The sequence below is a fragment of the Microtus oregoni genome, unplaced genomic scaffold, assembly GCF_018167655.1.
Source record: "Microtus oregoni isolate MIOR12 unplaced genomic scaffold, Mior012 000004F_ref0000308, whole genome shotgun sequence".
Classification (NCBI taxonomy): domain Eukaryota; kingdom Metazoa; phylum Chordata; class Mammalia; order Rodentia; family Cricetidae; genus Microtus; species Microtus oregoni.
The window spans coordinates 58,618,910-58,641,346 of NW_024543063.1; the positions used below are offsets into that span (position 1 = coordinate 58,618,910).

The window sequence follows — 22,437 nt, forward strand, 5'->3', positions numbered from 1 at the left end:
GCTGGGTCCAGGCAAACCTATGAACACCTGATTTTCGATAAAGGAGCTAAAAGTATAAAATGGAAGAAAGAAAGCATCTTCAACAAATGGTGCTGGCACAACTGGATGTCATCTTGTAGAAGAATGAAAATAGACCCTTATCTATCACCGTGCACAAAACTCAAGTCCAAATGGATTAAAGACCTCAATATCAGCCCGAACACACTGAACCTGATAGAAGAGAAAGTGGGAAGTACCCTACAGGAGCTGGGCACAGGAGATCGCTTCCTATGTATAACCCCAGAAGCACAGACATTAAGGGCAACATTGAATAAATGGGACCTACTTAAACTGAGAAGCTTCTGTAAAGCAAAGGACATAGTCAATAAGACACAAAGGCAACCTACTGATTGGGAGAAGATCTTCACCAACCCCACAACAGACAAAGGTCTGATCTCCAAAATATATAAAGAACTCAAGAAACTAGACTTTAAAATGCTAATTAACCCAATTAAAAAATGGGGCACTGAACTGAACAGAGAATTCTCAGCAGAGGAAGTTCAAATGGCCAAAAGACACTTAAAGTCGTGCTCAACTTCCTTAGCAATCAGGGAAATGCAAATCAAAACAACTTTGAGATATCATCTTACACCTGTCAGAATGGCTAAAGTCAAAAACACCAAGGATAACCTTTGCTGGAGAGGCTGTGGAGGAACGGGTACCCTCATCCATTGCTGGTGGGAATGCCATCTTGTGCAACCATTGTGGAAGTCAGTGTTTCGGTTTCTCAGGAAATCCGGAGTCGGGATAATTGTTAAGAAAAGCTATTAAGAAACGAGTCAAATTAAGGCTGGGCATTCATATGAAAGAATAAGAATCTGTGTGTGATTTATCTGGGAGCTCGGTGGTGGGTCCCCAAAAGGGACAACAGAGCAGAGAGTAAAACCAGCAGCAGTGTGCGCCCACATCCAGCCGCAAATGTAAGTTAAATATATATCCAGTTAGAGCTATCACCACTAATCATCACAGCCGGAAGAGGAAAGCTAACCACACGTGATGCAAACAACCGCGGTCTCTAAGCAACTTGGTACATCAAAATCTCCCAGTAGAACTATTTTGATTGAAATGTGCTTTGCTTACTAAATGTTTTAAGAAATAACATTTCTCATTTTCCCTCTACAAATTAGTATATATGACCATAGTGGATTGCTAGATTAATTTCTAATCTTCAATCTTAAGAGGAGAAAAGCCCCTCTAGAAGAAATTGGCAGGGCAGGAAGGTCCAGGGCTGCTTAGTAAGAAATGACGGAGCATTCAGCCATTCAGGTCAAGCTCCTTAGGAATAACCACATGGCGCTAGAGAGCTGGCTGAGTGAATGAGAGCACTGGCTGCTCTTCTAGAAGATCCAGGTTTGCTTCCAGCACCTACATGGTGATTAACCACCATCCATAACTCCAGGCCCACAGGATCCTCTTTGGCCCCCGTGGGCACTGCACACACATGATGCCCAGACACACAAGCAGGCAAAACCACCCACATAACATAAAATAAAAATAAATGTATCTAAAGACCAATACTACTATAACTTTGGGTAAAGTCTGGGTTTTTTGCAGTAGAGCATAATAAAATAAATGAAAGAAAACGATGAACTACATCCATAATTATGTAAACTCACACTCAAATTGTGGTATTTTTAAGTAAAAAAGTATATTTGAGATAAACATCATAAAACCAGAACCTTGTAGTTGCCAAGTTTTACATTGCAAATTTGTTTGTTCATTGATGAAACCGTAAAATAGAAACACCATACTGACAGAAGTTGACGTATAAAAACAAGGAAATGATGGGATCATTTCTGAGAGCCTCACAGAAAGCCTCTAATTCCGAATGTTACTCTCCCGTGATTAGTGGATTAACATGTGGGTTTCCTGGGCTTACCTGAGTACATACATCTACTGTGTCTGGCAGACATCAGCGTAAACATTACTTAGCATAATTAATTACTTAAGCAATTGCTTCAGCTCCTCTAACGCCTCTTAAAAGTGCTTTAATACACATGAAAAGTAAATAATTACATATACTTAAGAATAAAACTTTGCTGCTCAAATATCCAAGTATGTATTTAGTCGTTAACTTAGAAAACACCTGCTTTGTGTGTGAAAGTAGTTCAGAATCTCGGCCCTTGATTAAATGTAGTCTCCAACGCATCCCAGAAACTTCAGAGCCTCAAAACGGACTTGAAAACTCTAACTTAAGGCAGACTGGCTAGTAGATTCTGAAACCTAGCCAGAGCAAAGCATTTGGTATCAAAGACTAAATGCAGAACAGTAACCAATTATTTTTGTACATTCTTTTAACAAATTGGTCCTTCATTCGAAATCGCAAATGTAAGTGATATTAAGAGCATGCAGACACGGTCCCCATACAAATGGAATTTGGAGAAATTTTCACTTAACATAGAGGGGCTACGTTGCTGTTGGATTTCTGCCTGGGTGTAGACTGTGGTCACGCATTGACAAACCAAGCTTTTGGATTCCTTGGCTGTTGATGATACATTGGAAGCATCTGTTTTCCATGTGGATAGTTCTGACAAACTCTAAAGTTTGAGAGGAAAATTAAACACAATAAAACTCTCTCTTGAATTGGATGGTAAAATATACTAATTTGACCATTATATAAATAGAACAAATCTGATTTATCTGTTGGGAAAGTGCTACCTTCAGAACCAGCCAACTCAAATTCAATTCAACTCTGTAGCAAACAATTCATTTTCCCATTAGGCAATCACTGTTCCCTTCAATAAGGCAATTCCCACTCAGCTGTGGCCACTGAGGTCATTTTGAAACACGGTCCCTTTTATACTATGGATAGCAGAAAAAGACCTGATGACCTTAGGAGGCATTTGAAAAAAAAAACAAACTTGCAATAGAGATGCATCTCAAGGGGAGTGTGCACTCTTAGAAGGCGACATCTAGCTAAGGACTCCCCGCTCCTGGCCAGTGACCGAGGAAACTGAAATCTAAATGGGGAAATAAACCTGCAAAGATAAAAATACAAAATTCTGCCATGCTTTTCAGATTCCTTATCCTTACTTTCAGAAAGGGAAGCAATTAGAGAAAACACAGTATTATTATATGTGGAAGAACTGAAAATCATTTGTACTTGCTAAACTCACAGTGTTGACCAATGTTGGCCAATACAGAGGAAGACCAGTGAGTTTATTATGAAAACTGAACTGAAAAATTCACAAAAATATACAGTATTTATTGCCAGTTAAAGCAACCAGTAAGAGCACAATGTAAGACAAAAAGAACTTACTTGATATATGCAGCTTAATAAAAGCATTTTAGGAAGAAAATATGTCATTTTAGTAAAAAAGCTTTCTGTTTTGAACATCATTAGTTGCTAAGCACATGTCCAATGCTGTCAACAAACACCTTCCCAACGACAGGCAGGAGGAGAGCTTTCCTCACGGGGACACCGACTCAATCGACCTTTTTGTCTGAGACGCCCTCTTCATGCTTCTCAGGGCTGACTTTATTACTAGCCCCAGAGTGAGCTGTCTGGACTTCATCTGGCAACGAAAACACATGGCATGTCTGGAGGTCTAAGTACGTTGTAAAGATCTTGGCATATTCTGGGTGCTTTAGGGCAAAACTTTTGAATTCCTCTAGAAGGAAGAAAAAAAATCAATAAATTAGGGTGTTCTTCTTTTGGCATGATGAAACGTAACAAAAGATCTTAACCATACAATGACTGCAGAATACTGTTACTGGACTCAAAAAGCTTCTGATGACATCATAAACTGTACAACCACTCTGCAATAGTCAAGTTATAGACACGTATTTTTAGCGACTCACTAATTCTGTTCTGAGGTACACAACCTATGGAAACTGTGAATTACACCTGGGGACAGGTATGAGAATGTTCCTGCCAATATCATTCATAACAGGGAAGAAAGAAAAGAGTTCAGATGTCTTTCAACAGCAGCAACAAATGAAACTGTGGCATAGTCATGGAGCACAATGACCGCAGTGCAAGCCAGTGGCCAATGATGATGCATTAGGACTATGTGCGCTGAGTGAAAAATGCCAGATACAAAGCTCATTTATAGGATGCCCAAACACGCAGACCAAAGTAAGAAATGTCAACGCTTAGTTTAAAAACTACTTAAATTCTTCAAATATTTTGTAAACTTGGGATGAACATAGTAATAGGGGAAGGGAAAGATGGTGTGTATTCTGAAAAGAAAAAGGTTGAATGATAGAGGAAGGTCATTGGCTAATAAAGGAACTGCCTTGGCCCATTTTATTGGTTAGAAGATAGGTGGGAGGAGTAAAGAGAACAGAACGCTGGGAGGAAGAGAAAGTGAGCTCAGACTCGACAGCTCTCCTCTCGGGAGCAGACGCCTCAGAGAGATGCCATGCTCCTGGCTCCTGGGCAGACGCATGCTATGAAGCTCCGACCCAGGATGGACATAGGCTAGAATCTCCCCGGTAAGCGCACCTTGGGGTGCTACACACAGATGATTAGAAATGGGCTAAATTAATATGTGAGAATTAGCCTAGAAGAGAATGGGCCAAGCAGTGTTTAAAAGAATACAGTGTCCGTGTAATTATTTCGGGGCATAAGCTAGCCGAGCAGGCAGCTGGGGTGCTGGGGACGCAGCCCCGCCGCCCTTATTACTACAGTTGAACTGAAAAACAAAACTAAACTCTAGCCACTGGTAGATCACCAGACAGCCCATGGCCCAGGGGACGGTCTCACACCCATGTGCGTTTGTGCAGTGCTAATTGGGCTCAGTGGTTAGTCGTAAAAAAAAAGGAAGCAATGTTGGAAGGGAGATGCACTGAGAGGGCCTGGAGGGAGTTGAAGAAAGAGACCATGAGAGGTGAATATGCTAAAAATTATCTCTATCTCTATCTACATATATATGTGTATATATAAATTTTCAAATAAATATATTGTTTATGATCAGAATATATTATATTAAAATTTTTAATTAAAAAAAGAAAAAAATCTTCTGGGACTGGTGACACGTCTCATCAGTCAAGAGCACTTGTTCCTGCAGAGGGCCTAGATTTGACTCCATATGGCAGTTCACAATCGTCCATAACTCTAGGACCAGGAGATCCATTGCCCTGTTCTGACTTCTGTGAGCCCCAGATATGCATATGGTCCACAAACAACAACAACTCCAATACATAAAATAAATAAATCTTTAAAAAAATTACCAAACAATTTAGCATCTAACAGATTATTAAGCTAACCAAAGTATGGCCATCACAAATAATTTTAATATAGTTAAAAATTATTATCTTTCAATGAAACACTTCGTCAAAATTTGGTAGTTCTGGGGGTGGAGAAAAGGCTCAGTGGTTCCCAACCCCCACATGCTAGCTCACAATTGGCTACAACTCCAGTTCCAGGGCATTCGATGCCCTCTTCTGGCCTAATTGGGCACTGCATGCACATGGTGCACGCAAACTCACAGAGGCACAGAAATAAACATATACATAGAAAAATAAGCTTTAAAAACTGGTATTTTTAGAGAGTATCATGGAAGCAAATGACCAAAGAAAATTTAGTTTACATGAGTTTTTGAAGGTTTTTTTTTTATGACCTCAACAGATTCATAGCCCTCTATATGTAATTATCTCAAAGAGAATATGGGGCAGACAAAAGGCCAGTAACTAAACACAGAGTAAGAGAAGTATCTGACCTGAGTTCCCCATCCCGTAAGCATGAATAAGCTGAACCTCTGGGAACACCATCAGGGCAATGTAATTAGGTAGTTAGTGTCCCTCCAGCCGGAGGCGAAAGCTTGGGGAAGATAAGCTGGCCTGGCATCCAGGACCACATCAAAGCTAAGCAGGAAACAATCACCTAGGCCTCCACGTTTCTGAAAGACCACACTGGGGAATAGAGGGAAAGAGATCTACCACCATTGTTTTGATGTACGGTTCTGAGCCATCAGGATGAAGGAGAAGCCAGCACACGGTTCTGTATCTACACCACAGTACCACAGACCTTCTTCTGTCATGGCCACTCCCTCATGGGGGTTGCTCTAAGATGGCAAAGACAAAGGCTGCCCATATAAACTACTACACAGACCTTCATAAGTCATTTAGCTACTACTGTCGTGGTGCCTTGGGCCATACCCCTCCCCTGCAGTTACAGCCCAGCTTGACTAGCTCACTCAGGGCAGCCACACTCAGTGCAGATAGGAAAGGCACTGAGGTATCGTCAATGGTACAGGCTCTAACGCCAGGCTCTTAATTTTTGAACCCTGGCTCTGACAATCTTCAGGTGGACAGTCTTCAGAAAGCTATTTAAATCTTTTGTTCTTCGCCAAACACAGATGTGGAGAAAACAAAAATAAAATAAAAACCAGGACACTGATTAAACAAGTTTATAAACACAAAATATAAAAGAGAACCTGGTGTGCGAGTCTTCAATAATTAGCTGTTATTATCACCACCGTAACAACGCTGTAGCCACCATCGTCATTGCTGTTACCAATAGTCAGCCAAGGAAACCCACTCACCTGACTCTCAATTCAAGGCCCGGATGCTCTCATCATAAATAAGTGGGGGGTGGGATTGCCTACTCACCATAGGAAACAGAGTCCCCGTGGGCAATTTCCCGGAAGAGACCGGAAAAATCAAGGTCAGGCACTCCAAGAGAAGCCTGCAGAATGGTGCAGAACTCCTGCTCTGTTATGTAGCCATCCTCGTCAACGTCAAAGAGCTGCAAGGGAAACAGCACACGGAAGTAGCAAAGTAAAGCCTTTAATAATGGAAATAGTTACTGTACAAGATATATATGCACGTATGCATATATTAATGTATATACATGCAAGAGGGGACAGGGGGAGAATGGTCTCTGTTCCTCTTGTAAGACTTAAATGCCTACAGTAGTTTGGTAGTGGAAAGAGGCAGAACCGGAACTGGGGCCATGCCAATAGTACGTACTAAAAGACATGGGAGCCCTGGAGGGACCTGATGACTCTCACCCAGGGAGGTCCACAAAGGCTGTCATTACAGTTGGTTCTCATAATGTAAAGAGAAGTTCCCAGATGATAAAAGGAATGGCAGGTGAGTCCCTGGGACTTAAGTCCAGAGACTGATGGAGAAGCTAGATCCAGACCATGGTGGATGTATAGGGCCCCACCTAATACCTGCAAAGGGAAGAGGTTCATCACATGTCTTCTGAAGGAGGCCTCTGAAGTAGACATAGTGTGCAAGACAGTATGGGGGCAGGAGCCTTTCCCAAGCAAGAGGACCAAGTGAGGCTAGGGTGGACAAGCAGGACAGGAAGGACAGATTGTACACACAGCACAGACACAGGCTGCAGAAAAGGTTTGTAGTGATGGGAAGGAGCCAAAGAGCCAGAGTTTTCTAGTTGGGTAACTGAGGAAAACAGGTTTAACTACTGCCAAATGAGATAAGAGTTGTGCCTAGAAAAGTTAAATCTGAGTTAGAGGTGCCAGGAGTAAGTAAGAAAGGGGAAAAAAGAATCAGTGATGAACTCAAGGGATTATAAGTTTCCAGGTAGAAATTCGGGTAAGAACTGAACCAGGGGCATGTGCAGCTCGTCTGCAGAGAGGGTATGGAGTGAAGAACCAGCCCTGGGCCAGCCACCATTGAGAGGTGGGCAGAAGAGGAACGGAGGCTTAGAAGGATCAGACAAGTGTGTGCCAACTGACGCTAACAGAGGGTTTAATAGAACAGGACTTGACGGTGGAAACAGACACCAGGCATTAGACAGGTGTGTGTCAACTGAAGCTAACAGAAGGTGTTAGTAGAAGAAGACTTGACAGTGGAAACAGGCACCAGACTACAATGCCATAGGATGACCAAAGAGAGCAAACTATTTGCTAGATTTGGTAAGTCGGAGATGAGAAGCTTCCAGTTTCAGAGAACCAAAGGGGAAGTGGTAATGAGAGTCAAGGGACAAACAAGAGATTGGCGACGGCAGCTGGCATGGGCATTTCTAAGAAGTTACAGAAGAGAGGGCAGCAGAAATGAGATAACACCAGGCACGAGAGGCGATTACATTTATAGGTGGAAAGCAAAGCAGTGGGCTGGGAAGGCCAACAGCCAAGCAGTGGAAGAGGGGTAAATGCTGGATAATCAATAATCAAAACAGAATATTTAATTAGAACCTATTCTTTACAGGCACTGGTCAGAGGTATCCAGTTCCCTTTACACGTATGAATCCTTAATGTTCCCAATACACTATGGCAACAGATGCCAATGTTAGCCCTCTTAGACATGCGGCAGCTGAGGCCCAATGAAGGTAGCAGGTTCTGTCCCAGGGCATGCAACCTGTAGATGGCAGAGCTAGCAAATGCTGTCGTCAGTACGGAAAGGCCCCAGTGCTTGGCATCTATATTTCAGACCAAACGTTAGATCAAAGACATGGAACAATTGCCGTTAGTAAGGTCTGATAATCATGGAAAAACCGTAAGTGGATAATGAACAGTGGGTGAGAGAAAAAAAGCCACAGCTCAAAGAAAAGCCATAGCTCCAATTTGGGATTTGTTACCCCAAAAAGGGAACAGGCTTCTGGCCCATTTCCTGCTATTGAGTTTTTGTTTTTTTGTTTTTGTTTAACTAAGGGTGATGAAGGTGGCTGGAAAGAGATGTGAACTGGCAGGTTTTCATAAGCTGTAGACCACAGGTTCCTAATACATCCTAGACTTCAAACAGTAACTGCCAGGCTCAGCCGCACCTCTACTATTCTACCTGTAGAGTCCAGTGTAAAGAGGAAAGAAAAGATGGGAAGTGAGCTATAATGGGCTTACCACAGAAAAGATGCGACAGGATTCTATACACTATGAAAGTATGTAACTAACTGATAACAAAAAATACGTGAAATATTCTCAAAACAAAACATACCAAAAATCAGCTTCAGATAACCAGTGTGAGCTAGGTGTGGTGGAACCTGTAATCCTAACACTCAAGGGGCTGAGGTAGAAGTATGTCAAGTTTGAGCCAGCCTGGGCTACAGAGTGAGACCTTGTCTCAAAATTTTAAAAAAAAGGTAGATAAATAAATACATAAAGAGACGTAAATTAAAACCAATGTAAAGCATGACCCTTGCCATAGGAAAAAAATGAGCTAATTATAGATGTTAAGTCTTCCTTTCTTCCCTCTTCCATCATCAAACCAAGGTCTAGGCTGGTCAAGGTTTTCATGGTTTCTTTAAAAACAGTCATTACTGTGATGAAGGGCCAGCTTTTCTATTGGGACTTTCATTGGCAAACCAAGAGTGACCATTTGCTCAGCTAAACGTGTAATTACACATACAACTCCAAAACAGAAACGGAGATGTCTGGATTGGAATAAGTTAGCTCTATGTGTCATTTCAGGTTTTTGATGAGTAAGTCTAAAAGCTGAAGGTTTGACATTTTGGGAAAGTATCTGGCCCCTGCATCATGCTCATCACCAGTCACCCGGGGTTCTTTACATCCAGTTCGCTCAGTTTAAAACAATCTGCAATGGAAAGTGTCCTCAGGGGTACATCCAATAAGGAGAGAACACCACCCCTGGTGGCCTCTAAAACACACACACACACACACACACACACACACACACACACACACGGAGTCTTGGCCAGATAATAGAGAAGGGGAAAGGCTTGTTGGAACCACAATGAGATCTGTTTCGGAGAAAGCCGGGGAGAGAGGAAGAGGAGGGGATAGGAGAGAAGTCACTGGCTTTCAGGCTACATGGAAGCTGAGACTATCACTGAACAAGACAACGAACTCAGCTTTGCGAGGTCAGTGGGGAGATGAAGGCAGCTGAGCGATGCCCCACGAGCTTAGAACTCAGAGGAAAAGACCACAATGAGACGCTAACAGATGATGGGTCTCCACTCTCGGGACATGCACTTTGGTGTGTACCGGGTGTAAGTGGCAAGTGCAGTCTGGATCTTTCCTCAAGCTTTGCTGGGGATAAGAAAGACTTCTCTCTGTTAATTTAGATCCCTGCACTACGCTGGAAATATGTCGGCTATCACAGTAAGATCAGCAGGGTAGACTGGGACATTTATGGTGATGGTCTGACATCACCACACAATATAAACTCTAACACTTGAATAAACTCCAGCCAACTGAATAATCTAGCAGATGCAAAATAAGGACAGATCAGAACTTTCTAGATGAATTAGGATGTGGGGCAGGGAGTGGTATTTATCTATATCTATATATCTATATCTGTCTTACTTCAGAACTTCAAAAGAGGCCTTAAAAGAAACAACTTTAATTAGCTAAAGCACCCACTCTTCCATCCTGATGCTCACACCTAGGCTGCTTCCACAGCTGTTTAAATGGATGCCTGTGTTTTCTTTAGTCTCAGTGGCAATTGACTTAATCACATTACCCTCCCGAACATGTCACAGCAGATCTATAAACTCGGGAAACAGATTCACCGATTCTTCCAGTAATGGAGTTAGAGTCAACACGTATTTCCAAGGCCAGCCGAGATGTGGTCAGTGGGGTTGGCAGTACCTTAAATGCCACCTGGATGATCTCTTCCGTGTTGGCGGGGTTGCACAGGACAGCCAGGCCGATCACATACTCTCGGAAGTCAATACTGCCGTCATTATTCTGTGAAGATAGCCATCAGTTAGGAAGGTGGTCATCGAATTAGCGCTAATCACACAAGGCGAAGCACAAGCATGCTGTGCAGCACGGCAGCATCATGCGCTGGGACACTTCGAAGAGAAGTTTTCCCGAGAAGGACGGCGAGGGAAGGACCACCCAATGCCAGTTCAGTAGTAACGATAAATAATTACCCCTGAGGCCATGTAAAGTGATACACTAACACTCACTGTGGTTCCTAAGTTTGGAACTGCTTTGATGAGGACCCTTTGGGGAAACAGGGACTAAGACTTTAATCCTTAGTGGAAATAGAGCTTTGAGTCCATGGTGCAAACGGTCCTGCCAAGATGGCCTGCACCAGAGGATTCCCAAAAGGTCCTAGAAGGTTAATAAACAACCTTTCTGTTTATTACCAAAGAAAATGGAAGTGAAAGGAAAAAGGGACACTGAGACATTAATTAAGATGCATTCTTTAGTTTTCTGGCTTACTTTGGAATAAACCAGGAGCTGATATGGCAAACCCAACAACCTCTTGAGGATTTTGAGGGTTTGTGGTTGCAGAAGCACCTGTACTGTGGGGTGAGTGAAAACTAAGCCTAACTAGCAGGATATAGACCAGGAAGGGTGTCATGACCACAACAGAAAGCACAGGATGGGGGGCTCTGACCCAGGCTGGCACACACATCAACTATCAAGAGAATGAGAGCTTACAATAAAGAGAAACTAGAACGAGGCTTGGTGATGCCCAGTACTCAGGAGGCAGAGGCAGGTGGATCTCTGAGTTCGAGGCCAGCGTGTTCCACATAGTGAGTTCCAGGACAGCCAGGGCTACAGGGTGAAACCCTGTCTCAAATAGGGAAGAAAAAGAAGGAGAGGTAGGTTAGAACACAAGGGACAACTCAGGAGGAGAGAACAGACACCAGAGGAAACGAGGCAGAATGAGATGGAGATGAGCAGAAAGATGAAAGAGGGAGAAGGTGAGCAGAATTCTAGAAGAATCCTAGATGTGAGAATCATTTTGGCAGCACAACTCCCAAGTGACGAATCTCCCGATAAACTCCGCACCAGGGACAAAGAGGCCAGAGCAACATTCAATCTCACAGATTAATAAAGGGCGCTCTGCATCATCAAGCATGGATCTTCATCTAGACACAATCAGCAGGAACACTCGAGAGAAGGGGTGTCTGGAAAGCCCTGACGCGGTGGGAGGTTCTCTGAAAGCACATTTTCTAGGGAGGTTTTCCTCCGCCTCTCAAATATCAAAAAGTCAAATCACTTTTTTCCTATTACTTTATCTTACTGCAGGGCGGAAACTAAAAAGAACAATAATCTCATTTCATGTTCCCACCAGAAAAAGCAGAAACAGAAATTTTAAGATTTCCCCCAAGTATTAGGGTTTATTTCTAAGACAAAGGCTGAAGTCATTCATCTTCTCCATTTGCCAAGAAACCACCTTGAGAATAACTAGACTTAAAAATTGATTTTACTGCTGTATAAGTTACATCCAGCTGGATGCACCTACATGAAGTGTCTAACCGATATCACATACTCCAGGTAGTCACTGCCACAGTGAACATCTGGACGCCATCACCACGGAAGTGTCAAAGAAGACAGTGTATGAAGGAGCACAATATACTTCTTGTGCCGTCATCACTCAATTCTCCACGCACTGTACACAATGTTTTTGGAGAGTCTTAGACACAGAGGAGCTCATCTGGACCACGGCAAAATTGCCCAACATAGATAAGCTTCCTACACAGTTGACTTTCCCTGAGCAAGAATGGCATCATGAACGACCAGTCTTCACTACACCACTGGCCCTGTGAGGAACGCAGGTCAAGCACCACGGCTCTTCTTGCAGAAACAAAAACATAACAGACCCTTCCTATGACCACTAGGAACAAGACAAATTCACACTAGTATATGGCAGCTAAGCAGTCTTTAGTAGTCACATTTTTTGATTGATATGTTTCATAATATGGTAGACCCTTGACTCACATGAGAAAGAATATGCAGTTTTTCTTTCCAGTAATGTGAAGGTGGAGGAAAAACCAGCATGGAAATTACTTGGAGAGATTGTTTTATTGGATTAATAACATACTACTGAGGCTTTAAATCAGTATAATAAACTTCAGAACTGGAGGAAATTGTAGAAACCACCAATGAAGTTGACACGTGTTTCATTTCAAGTTAATAAAACTCACTATTTCTATAACTGCAATTAAATTTAAATTTAATTTGATCATCAACCATTCAAACTTAAGAGTTTGACAAAGTACATTTTTAAATGGACAAAACATTATATAACAACATGCATTCTTTGAACTTTCATATTTTTGAATCAGTTTTGTGATTTTTTTTTTAAATTGTTCCATAAATCTATGGCGGTTTCCTTCAAACTTCCCCAGGAAGAATTATAAACTTAATAATAGCACCTGGTCTTAAAATGTATTTCATAACTACATGTAAATGAAGAAATAAACCTTTCCATGGAAGGTCCTAGTCATTTCTTCACATCTTTTGCCAAGCAGAGCTGAGGAATAGCCAGAGAGCTACCCTGAATCACTGCAAAAAGAAGCATGGCCAAGCTTCAGTGAGCCCTAGCTGTGGATTTTGTCCCTTTCCTGGAAGTCAGCAGCATCAGAAAAGAGTATGGGAGGAGTCATAGTGAGTCTAGTCACCCAGCACCTTTGACCTGCTGCCCTGGCTTCTAGGAGCAATGGGAAGTCCAAGTAAGTCATCTTTATATTAACTGTTGAAATCTCAGGAGGAGGCCCAGGAAGACCACTCTGCAGTTAGTATGGAATATCCCTACTCACTGTGTGAATAAAGAAGCTGACTATTCAAGAGCTGAACAGAATAAGGTTAGACGGGAGAGCCAAACTGAGAATGCTGGGAAGGAGAAGGAGGAGCCACAAGCACACATAGAAAGAAGCAAGATGAACATGCCATACCGAGGAAAGGTACCTAGACATATAGCAAAGTACAGATAAGAAATATGGATTAATTAACATGTAAGAGTTAACTAGTAACAAGCCTGAGCTATTGATGGAGCATTTGTAATTAATATTAAGTCTCCACGTGGGAAAGAAACATCCACCAACATTTCAGAACACTGGCTGCTCTTCCAGAGAACCCTGGTTCAATTCCCAGCACCTATATGGCAGCTAACAACCATTTGTTAACTTCAGTCTATGGGGGATCTGATGCCCTCTTCTGGCCTCTTCAGGTATTGCACACACATGGTACACAGCAAAACATCCACACACATAAAAATAAATTAAAAAAAAAATCTCAGGAGGAATAAATGGCCTGATTCTCAGGCATCAGTTTTCTGAGGCTGTTCTACAACTTAATGTATTTTGTCATTTAGAATCAGATTTTTTTTTAAGGATATGATTTTGAATCCATCTTACAAGGGGTTACATCCCAAGGACAGTTTTTCTTTTTCCCTTTGTTACGTTACAATTAATATAATCTTTGAGAATGAGAAATAACCAATGCTCTTAGAGTAACAGTCAAAACATCCCCATAAAATATAATCTACTGGTCTGCCTTAAGTCTCCACCTGTGATGACACATTATTCCCTGAGGAACTCTATTATTAGGACACTGTTTGTCTTACTTATCAAAACAGCCAAGGAAAGCTGTTCCAATCACTTGGGTATTCCAACTGAGAGTATATTTCTACCACATATATAATAACACTACCAATTTTACTGTACTTAAACTACCTTAATATACTTAGCATTATGTGAGCACTTTCAAACAGTAATTCTGCCATTCTTCAAGATCAATTCACATTCAGTACAGGGTCGTTATGGGCATAAAGCTTTAAAACTAAAACATATTCCTAAAGTGACCTTCAAGATGACATACACATCATGAATGTTTTTTTGGAAATTTCTTGCTTTTGGATACATAGCACACATGCTTTCAAAGTTATATGCAGTTTTTTTGACATGTATGTTTACAGTACAATTTTATACATGCTTCTCACTATCATTCTCAGCTTACTGCTTTGATAGTATTCTTTAATGTTAGACTCTCGCTGACAATGGAGTCGATGAATCAAAAGCCTTCGTCACAGGCCATAAGCAGTTTTCCATACAGAAATGGGTAAGTTATGTATGGGAGTTATAGGAGCTGAGACAGGGTCTCATGTAACCAAGGCTGGTCTCAAACTCATTAATCACATAGTCAAGGCTTGACTTGAACTCCTGACCCCAGCCTTTGTCCCAAGTGTGAAGAGCATAGACAGACATGTGACTCCAAGACAGCAACACAGCACATTTTTTAAAGCTGCAAATTAATACTTTCTCTCACCTTGAAAGTGAAGTTGTAAACGTTAGTTATTGAATGAAAACTGAGAAATTCGGTCACTGTTCGAGCTCTTGTTTCATTGCAACAGACAAAGATTTGCCTGCTTAGGACAATCTTGAGGGTGGACTGAGTCTTCTAGTGTTCACAACAGTGAATGGGGTTAGTAGGATAAATTTTATATGAACATAGAAGATGGCAGAAGAGAAACTTAGGCGGCTTCTGGATGTATTTCACACACATTAGAGGAGAATCATGAAATAGGTATTCCCTGAGCTGGAAATGGAGGGAAATACTTAACGCCACTTCTATCATGCGATGACAGCCTTAACTTTTATAAGGCAGTTATGATGAAATCTGGAGTGAAAATACAAGGTCTGCCTTGTCCCTTCTACAACCACAGTGTGGAAATCAAATCAGAAACACAGTCCAAGTCCTGATAGACATCTTGGCAGCTTTCTCCCTTTCCTGGCTACTCTCCCGCTCCCATGTCCGATGTATTAGTGGATTGATTCTACAATAGTGAGGTTGGTAGGAACGTGAGGTTGCTGGCAGCAGTAGTCTCATGCTTATACACCCAGAGCTGGTCTAAGCAGACTATCAGACCAAGTTAAATTACAAGTTCCTTCAAGAAAGTAGATATGATCTCTGTGCTTGGCTCAGTTCAGAACTGCATGTGTGGTAGTTCATAAATGCTACACGAAGGAGGTGATGGTACACATGGTGGCCAAATGCCAACCTCTCCCAACATCACTGGGGCTTTCTGACATGAGCTCCAGACCTCTTAAGAAGACAGCTACATTGTTTCCATGGCTACAACTTTATTCTAAGTTAGTGTTTATCTCAGAAGGACTCTCCAAAGTGGCCCAGGATGGAAAGAATGCACTAAACAGCAGAGAGTAAAAAACACCGAAGACCGGGAAATGGGTGGATAAAGACTTGCAACCCAGCCTCTTTTGGGTTTTGCTTGAAGTTGTAACAAACAACTTGCACCAAATAATAAAATCAGGCAAAGTGCTATATACCAGAAAAGACATGGTGAACTCAGTGGCAGGGTGGTAGGCTCTCACTTTTCCTAGTTTCCCTTTCTTGAAGGGAGGTGGCACCAACTCACCTGCTTGGCAGTTCTGGCAGAGACAGATTTGAAAAGCACTGGGAAGTAAGGTATAATCTACAACGCTTAAGTCTGTCACCTCGGCATTGGCATGACCTGAAGAGCTTAAAGAGGGTTCTGAAGACAATCACTTCATCTGGAGGAGGAGTCAGTCAGGCACTGCTAAAGGCCTCTCCCTGCAACGCTAATCTACAGCCAGGATCTCAAGCCACTGCGAGAGAAAAGTCAGCAACCTTTGTTGTCTATGCCGCTTCATACTCCACTTCACTGAGGGTTAATTATGTGTTTTGCCTAGTCTTTTTTTTTTTCTCCCTGCCTGTTGTTTCCAAAGATAAGCAAAGGAATTTTCCTTGCTCTTAGGTTGGGCAAGATGGGACAAGAGCTGACTAATATCCCCTGGGTGCGCCTGGTTTTGTCTGAAGTAAACATAAGAGTGATCATTTTGGCTCATTAAGACGGCTAAAAACATTCTGAACAATGGGAATACCTTTTCATTCCTCTGGTCCTTGGTTCTTTACAAACACCCAGCACAAAGCTGCTCTGTTTGTCTCATTAGGAAGCAGCCAAAGGATGCTAGACTTTTAGGTAGGTACCCTCTATTTTTTTATAAACTAATACCCCTTGATAAAACTGCCTAATCTTACATTTTTTGAACGTATTGCTATACAATATAGAAAGTTCTCTGGAAAGTAGACGTCTTCATGGTATAAAGACCAGATGTGAAATTATGAGTAAAACAGACATTAATCTTTCCTTCTCGGCTTTCCAAGGGGAAAACCTAGTCCCTGATGCTTTCCTGATTTATTCCAGGATGGTAAACAATGCTTATCCATTCACCAATAAGCAACAACCTTTTAAAGTCAACTGGTACTTCCTCATCATATACACGTCTCGTCTCTACAATTGCCTCTCAAAAGTCATAATACAAACTTGGAACGCTTTTTGTCCAAAATTAGTTTTAATTAAGCAGTACAGTATAGATGAATACTATATTATCAAGAAGGAATATGAAGTATTATAAAAGAGCTCCCCCCTCCCCAGGAAATGGTAGCTGTGGGTAGAATATGAGCCATGGTGCACACAGCCAGGCTTTCAGCAGTCCTCTCTTCCATGGTGGGTTTCACCCTCTCTGTGCCCATTTCAAGAATACATGGTCAGCTGCAGCCACTCTCGGAGGGACACCTGAATCTGGCCATCCGCATCACGGTCCAGAGACTTGAATGAGCGAAACATGGCATCCAGCCGTACCAGGCAGCTGATGAAATTGTTAAAATTCATGCTGCCGTCCTCGTCGGCATAGCGGCGGATGACCATGAGGTAGAGCTGCTCGTTGAGCTGGAAGCCTGCAGCCTGCACAGCTCCGTGCAGCTGGGAGCTTCTGAGAAGGCCGGAGTGGTCGCTGTCGTACTGCTTGAAGACACACTGCCATTTCTTGATGTTGTTCCACAGGTACTTAAACTCCTCAAAGCCCAGCTTCCCGGTCGTGTCGCTGTCCATGACAGCCACAATGCTCCTGCAAGTGTCAAGACTAAAGCCGTCGGTCTTCAGATCCTTGTGCTTCGCAAGGACTTTGTTGAGAATATTCTTCAGGTCACTGGCACCCACCTCCATGTCGGGTCCAGCCAGCTGTGCAAACTGTTGCCGAAACCGCCTGACCTCCTCACTCTCCGAGGCCTCCACTGTGGTAAAATGCCGCTGCTGCGGGGGAGGCGGCTCGGGGGTATACTGAGCTGCAGCAGCCTCGCTGATAAAATTGACAATCCCGCCAATAATCCCTCCGATGTTGCCTCCGCCTCCTCCTCCTCCATGACCACCTCCTCCAAGAAGGCCTCCGAGAGCTCCCCCAAGACCCCGATCGGCCCCTTCCAGGATTGCCTTTGCCAGAAACATGCCTGCGGGTTAGCGAGCGGGTGTGAACGCTGCGAAAATCCTGGAGACAGTTTGGAGAGAGCTGCAATGGAGTCAGAGCAGTGCACAGGTGGAAGAACTGGCTTTTCTGTACCTGCTTAAAACTGTACCACACCCCAGGAGATGGTTCATCTCCAACTGAAGTTGCTGAGTTCCGCTGGGTCCTAGCACCAGCCATATTTTCATGGGCCTCAATGAAGTTATTTTTTCATGTTTAGATATTCCATGTTAGAATATTATTTTAAATAGGAAATATAAAACTATACATTGCTATGGCATTGTGTTCTGACTTTTGCTAGCATCCAAAACAGGACATGAATTTTCCTCACAGGAGAAGGTAAATGATTCAAATCAACAATTTTTTTAACCAAGGAATATTTACTGTAGGGATCAAACTGAAGAAAATTCTTGGGAATTTGACACAGATGCTGTCCTTCTTTTAATCCAGAATCCAATTCTTAAAGACAACTTGGTGGCGGGGGGGGGGGTCTTCTTTAGTCAAAGTCTCCAGATCCTACCCTCAGAAATTAATTTTGTCTGGAGGTCAGCTATAGGGTCCCTAATTACTATTTTTGGGACCTCTTGGAGACTAACACATATACAAGCTATGCTATATATGCATATGCCTCTGTGGAATCTGTGGTGCTGGAGTCAGGCATCTGTGAGCTGCTGATTGCCTGTCAGGGGTGAATTCATCCTCCACAAGAGCAGAATGTGTGCGTGTCGTAGCCCACAGTGTAAATTCTTATTTAAACGTTTGAAGGAATTCGCCAGTGAAGCCATATGCCCTGGGCCTTTCATTGTAAAGAAGTTACTGACTTGGGTCCAAACTTAATTCCTTTAGGGCTAGAGGGATGGCTCAGCAGTTGAGAGCAAGTACTGTTCCTGCAGAGAACCAAGTTTGGTTCCCATCACCCATATCAGGCAACAATCGCCTTTAATTCCAGTTTCTGGGGATCTGATACCCCTTTCTGGCCTCAGTGGGCAATGCAGGCATATATACATAAACACACATACACAAACACACACACACACACAGAGTTACAGATCAAATAAAATCTTTTCTTTTTCTTTTTAAAGACTGCTTCATTGGGTCACTGATAGAAAAAGAACCTTAGGTCTTTAGAGGCTTTTCTGAGTCTGCAGATTCAGTCATGGCACGCCAAGTCTTTCTAAGAATGACTCTACGTTGTCTAAGTTATCCAGATGGGCGGCACACAGTTGCTCTTGCACTAATTGCTATTGCTGTAAAATTAGCACTTACGGTTCTCCTCCCATTTCCACTAATTGCTCTGGCTTCCTTGTCTGTTTTCTTTCTCCAATATTACATTGGTGAGATTCAAGTATATATTTCTAACAAGCATTTTCAGAAGTCAGCGTGTGGTAGGTGGGTCTCAGACAACACTCTGAGAAAGCCCACCTTCGATATGCTACATCTGAACTCACGTCCTCCATGGCGCTTTGAGAGTTCCACTGGTGAATTCAGAGAAAGATGGCTAGGACTTAATGGTTAAACTATTGTATCGCTTAACGACTAAGGAGATAGTTCAGTCAGTCAAGTGTGGAGAACACAGGGACCTCAGTTTGGATCTCAAGAAACCATGTAAAAACCCAGGTGCCACAGCACACACCTGCCATCCCGCTCTGGGGAGGGAGGTACTGACAACAGGATCCCTGGGCTTGCTGGTCAACCAGTCTGGCCGAATCAGTAAGTTTCAGGTTCAGTGAGAGACATTGTCTCAAATGGTAAAGTAGAGGGTAAACTAAGGAAGACATCAACATCAACCTCTGGCCTCAACATGTACACACACTCACATAGTCGTTACAGTCACACACACACACACACACACACACACACAGCATGATTATTTTATTACTTAGTAATTATTTTATTACTTATTTCAAATCTGAAAAATGATAATCAGAGTGTCTTCCCTACCTGCCTCACCATGGCTCGATCCAATTTTGTCTGTATTAGGTCAAGGGCTAGGCAGTTAGGATGCAAAGGTAAATAAGATAGGACTGTCGTGCTCAAAGTCAAGAAGATCACAGGGCTGATCCTAAGTGTAAGCTTGTGTCCATTTGCATATTTCTATTACTAATACTAAACAACTAAGATTTCATAGATCATAGTTTGGTGTTAAGATTTCATTAAATTCTCCTGGAAGATAAAAACATATTCTAAATAAAGGAAAACTCAGGAAAGGTACCACGTTCTGAAGATGATTCAGGTGATGGGCTTTATACTGCATTAGCAAACTAGCAAAGCTGCCCAAAGAAAGTCAAGGATCCCACTGAGACAAAGGAAAGATAGTGCATACACCTGACTATGGGTGGAGTCACCTCCCCATGGACGATGATACAAAGGGACAGCATAGCAGACACACAGGGAAGCAGGGGATGCGGGGTATTCGGGAGGTAGTCAACAGCACAGAGTAATGAGAGTCTGCTCAGATGCGTGGAAACGATGAGAGAGCAGCAAATCAGAGCGGGACTGGAAAGGATTGGGGACCACTGTGTAAGAGGGTCCACCTCACAGGTTACTGCAGAACCACCACAGCTCAGAGTGGAATCACAGAGAGAACAGGTGTGAAACTGCACAGTTCTAGAACAAGGAGTGTGCGAGCCGCTTAGAGGAGAACGGTAGCTAGAGAGTCGCAACTCTCCCTCCCTTCTGAGCCAGGAAGACCTTGAAGTCTCAATTCTCCTGCTTCAGCTCTGGAATGTTTGGATTACGAATCTATGTCACCACACCCAACTGACATTATTATTATTTTTCTGTTTTTTTTAGGTCATGGAACAATGTCTTCAATATCCTATTTCAGCCATACCCAATAACTGGCCTTATTTCTTAGGGGCACAATGAAATTACTTGTGTGAACACTAAAGAACAAATATCCTTAACTGCGTAGGGAAATGTACACAAAAATGACGGCTTTCCTTTGAAGAGACGCACAGGGCTCACTGTGTCTCACACAGATTTATACCCATTTATAAAGCTTCTTTTTAAGAGATAAAATTTTTTATTTTTACATTTTTAATTTATGTGCTTTGGTGTTTTATCTGCACACATCTTTGGACCATATGCATGCAGTGCCCACGGAGGCCAGAAGAGGGAGTCAGATCTCCTAACTGGAATTACAGTTGGGGGCCACCTGTGGGTGCTGGGATTCAACCCTGAGTCTTCCAAAAGAGCAGCCAGAGCTCTTAACCACTGAGACAACTCTCGGTTTTTTTTTAGTGTTGCAAATTAACTCAATAGCAACTAGTATCTTATACAATGTACCTCATCTTACATGTTGTTTGGTTGTTTTGCTATATTTAAAATTCCAGTCATTTATATTCAAAGGAGAAGGAGGGTATTTGGCTAAGAGTTTGTCGTAAATCATCAGAGCATAACATGCTGCTGTTAGATGAAGAAGTCTTTTCTTCACTGTCCACTTAATCTTCTACAATTATTTATTAGAACATTTATAACAACCTGAGTTGCTATCTGGGAGGAAAAACCACTTCTAAAATCTGGAAGAAAAGACAGACCAGGCTATACTTAAAGAAAAATTATGCCCAACTTGGGAGAAAAGAGTTATTGAACTTAAGAGATAAACAATGATACATGAACACGAATATAATATCATTTCTATTAGCGCCAAGTGAAAACAACCTCAATATCTACCAACTGGCGAATGAATATTTGATACAAAGAAATACTAATCAAAACCAAAATGGAATTAACCACTGATGCATACTACAAGGACAAATCTCAAACCATGCTAACTAAGGAACTACATGTTGCAACATTCCAGTTACGCAAAATGTCCAGAAAGCCCACATGTATGAAGCCAGGAGGCAGATTAGTAGCAGCCACCTAGGTTCTAGGAAGGAAGCATGTGCCAAAAAAATCATACAGTAAGTGGCACAAGGCATCATCTGAGCGTGACAGAAATATGCTAAAACTGATTGACAGTGAGGGTTGCAGAGTCTGGTGAATAAACCGAGGGGAAGACATGCATTCCCGAAGGAAGCGAATAACAGGATTTGTAAATCACACCTTAGGAAGGTAATTGTTCTTTAAATCCACGGTAACAGTTTAACAGCAAAAAGATCACAAAATGTTTAGTTTCCATGGTGCAATTAGCTAGCTCTGTGGCCATGAGGTGGAACTTCCTCCCTTGGCCTAGCTGCTTACCACAAAATGAAGAGAATGGGTAGAACCTAAGGCCTCAAGTTCGACAGTTGTGTGTGTCTGGCCTTTTTCTTTGTTTTGGGTTTGGTTGGGCATTTTCGTTTGTTTGTTTTTAGAGATAGGGTTTCTCTGTGTAGTCCTGGCTCTCCTGGAACTTGCTATGTAGACCAGGCTGGCCTCGAACTCACAGAGATGCACTGCCTCCACCTTCTTAGTGTTAGGTTCAAAGGCATGCACCACCACCACCCAGCATGTGTCTGGATTTTCACGTCATGTAATAGTGACAGAAGCAACATTCTTCCATTCAGTTTCCTTCTGCTACC

General features: G+C 42.4%; 2 protein-coding genes across 3 annotated transcripts in view; both read right to left on the bottom strand.

Annotated features, from left to right (window-relative positions):
* Window positions 1-1,674: 1,674 nt before the first annotated feature.
* The window catches only part of Lpcat2 (lysophosphatidylcholine acyltransferase 2), a 59,984-nt gene continuing 39,221 nt past the window's right edge, over window positions 1,675-22,437 (bottom strand). The window contains exons 12-15 of one of the 2 annotated variants that reach the window (XM_041650013.1): window positions 10,497-10,595; window positions 6,595-6,730; window positions 3,475-3,650; window positions 1,675-2,576 (exon numbers count right to left, since the gene is read on the bottom strand). In XM_041650013.1, the coding sequence (XP_041505947.1) occupies window positions 2,334-2,576; window positions 3,475-3,650; window positions 6,595-6,730; window positions 10,497-10,595 (654 nt within the window). In that variant the 3' untranslated portion in view covers window positions 1,675-2,333. Of the gene's footprint in view, window positions 3,651-6,594; window positions 6,731-10,496; window positions 10,596-22,437 lie in introns of both variants that reach the window. The other variant, XM_041650014.1, reaches the window with a different exon arrangement.
* Capns2 (calpain small subunit 2) lies at window positions 17,164-17,913 on the bottom strand. Its single transcript, XM_041650015.1, has one exon. The coding sequence runs from the start codon at window positions 17,911-17,913 to the stop codon at window positions 17,164-17,166; it is 750 nt and encodes a 249-aa protein (XP_041505949.1).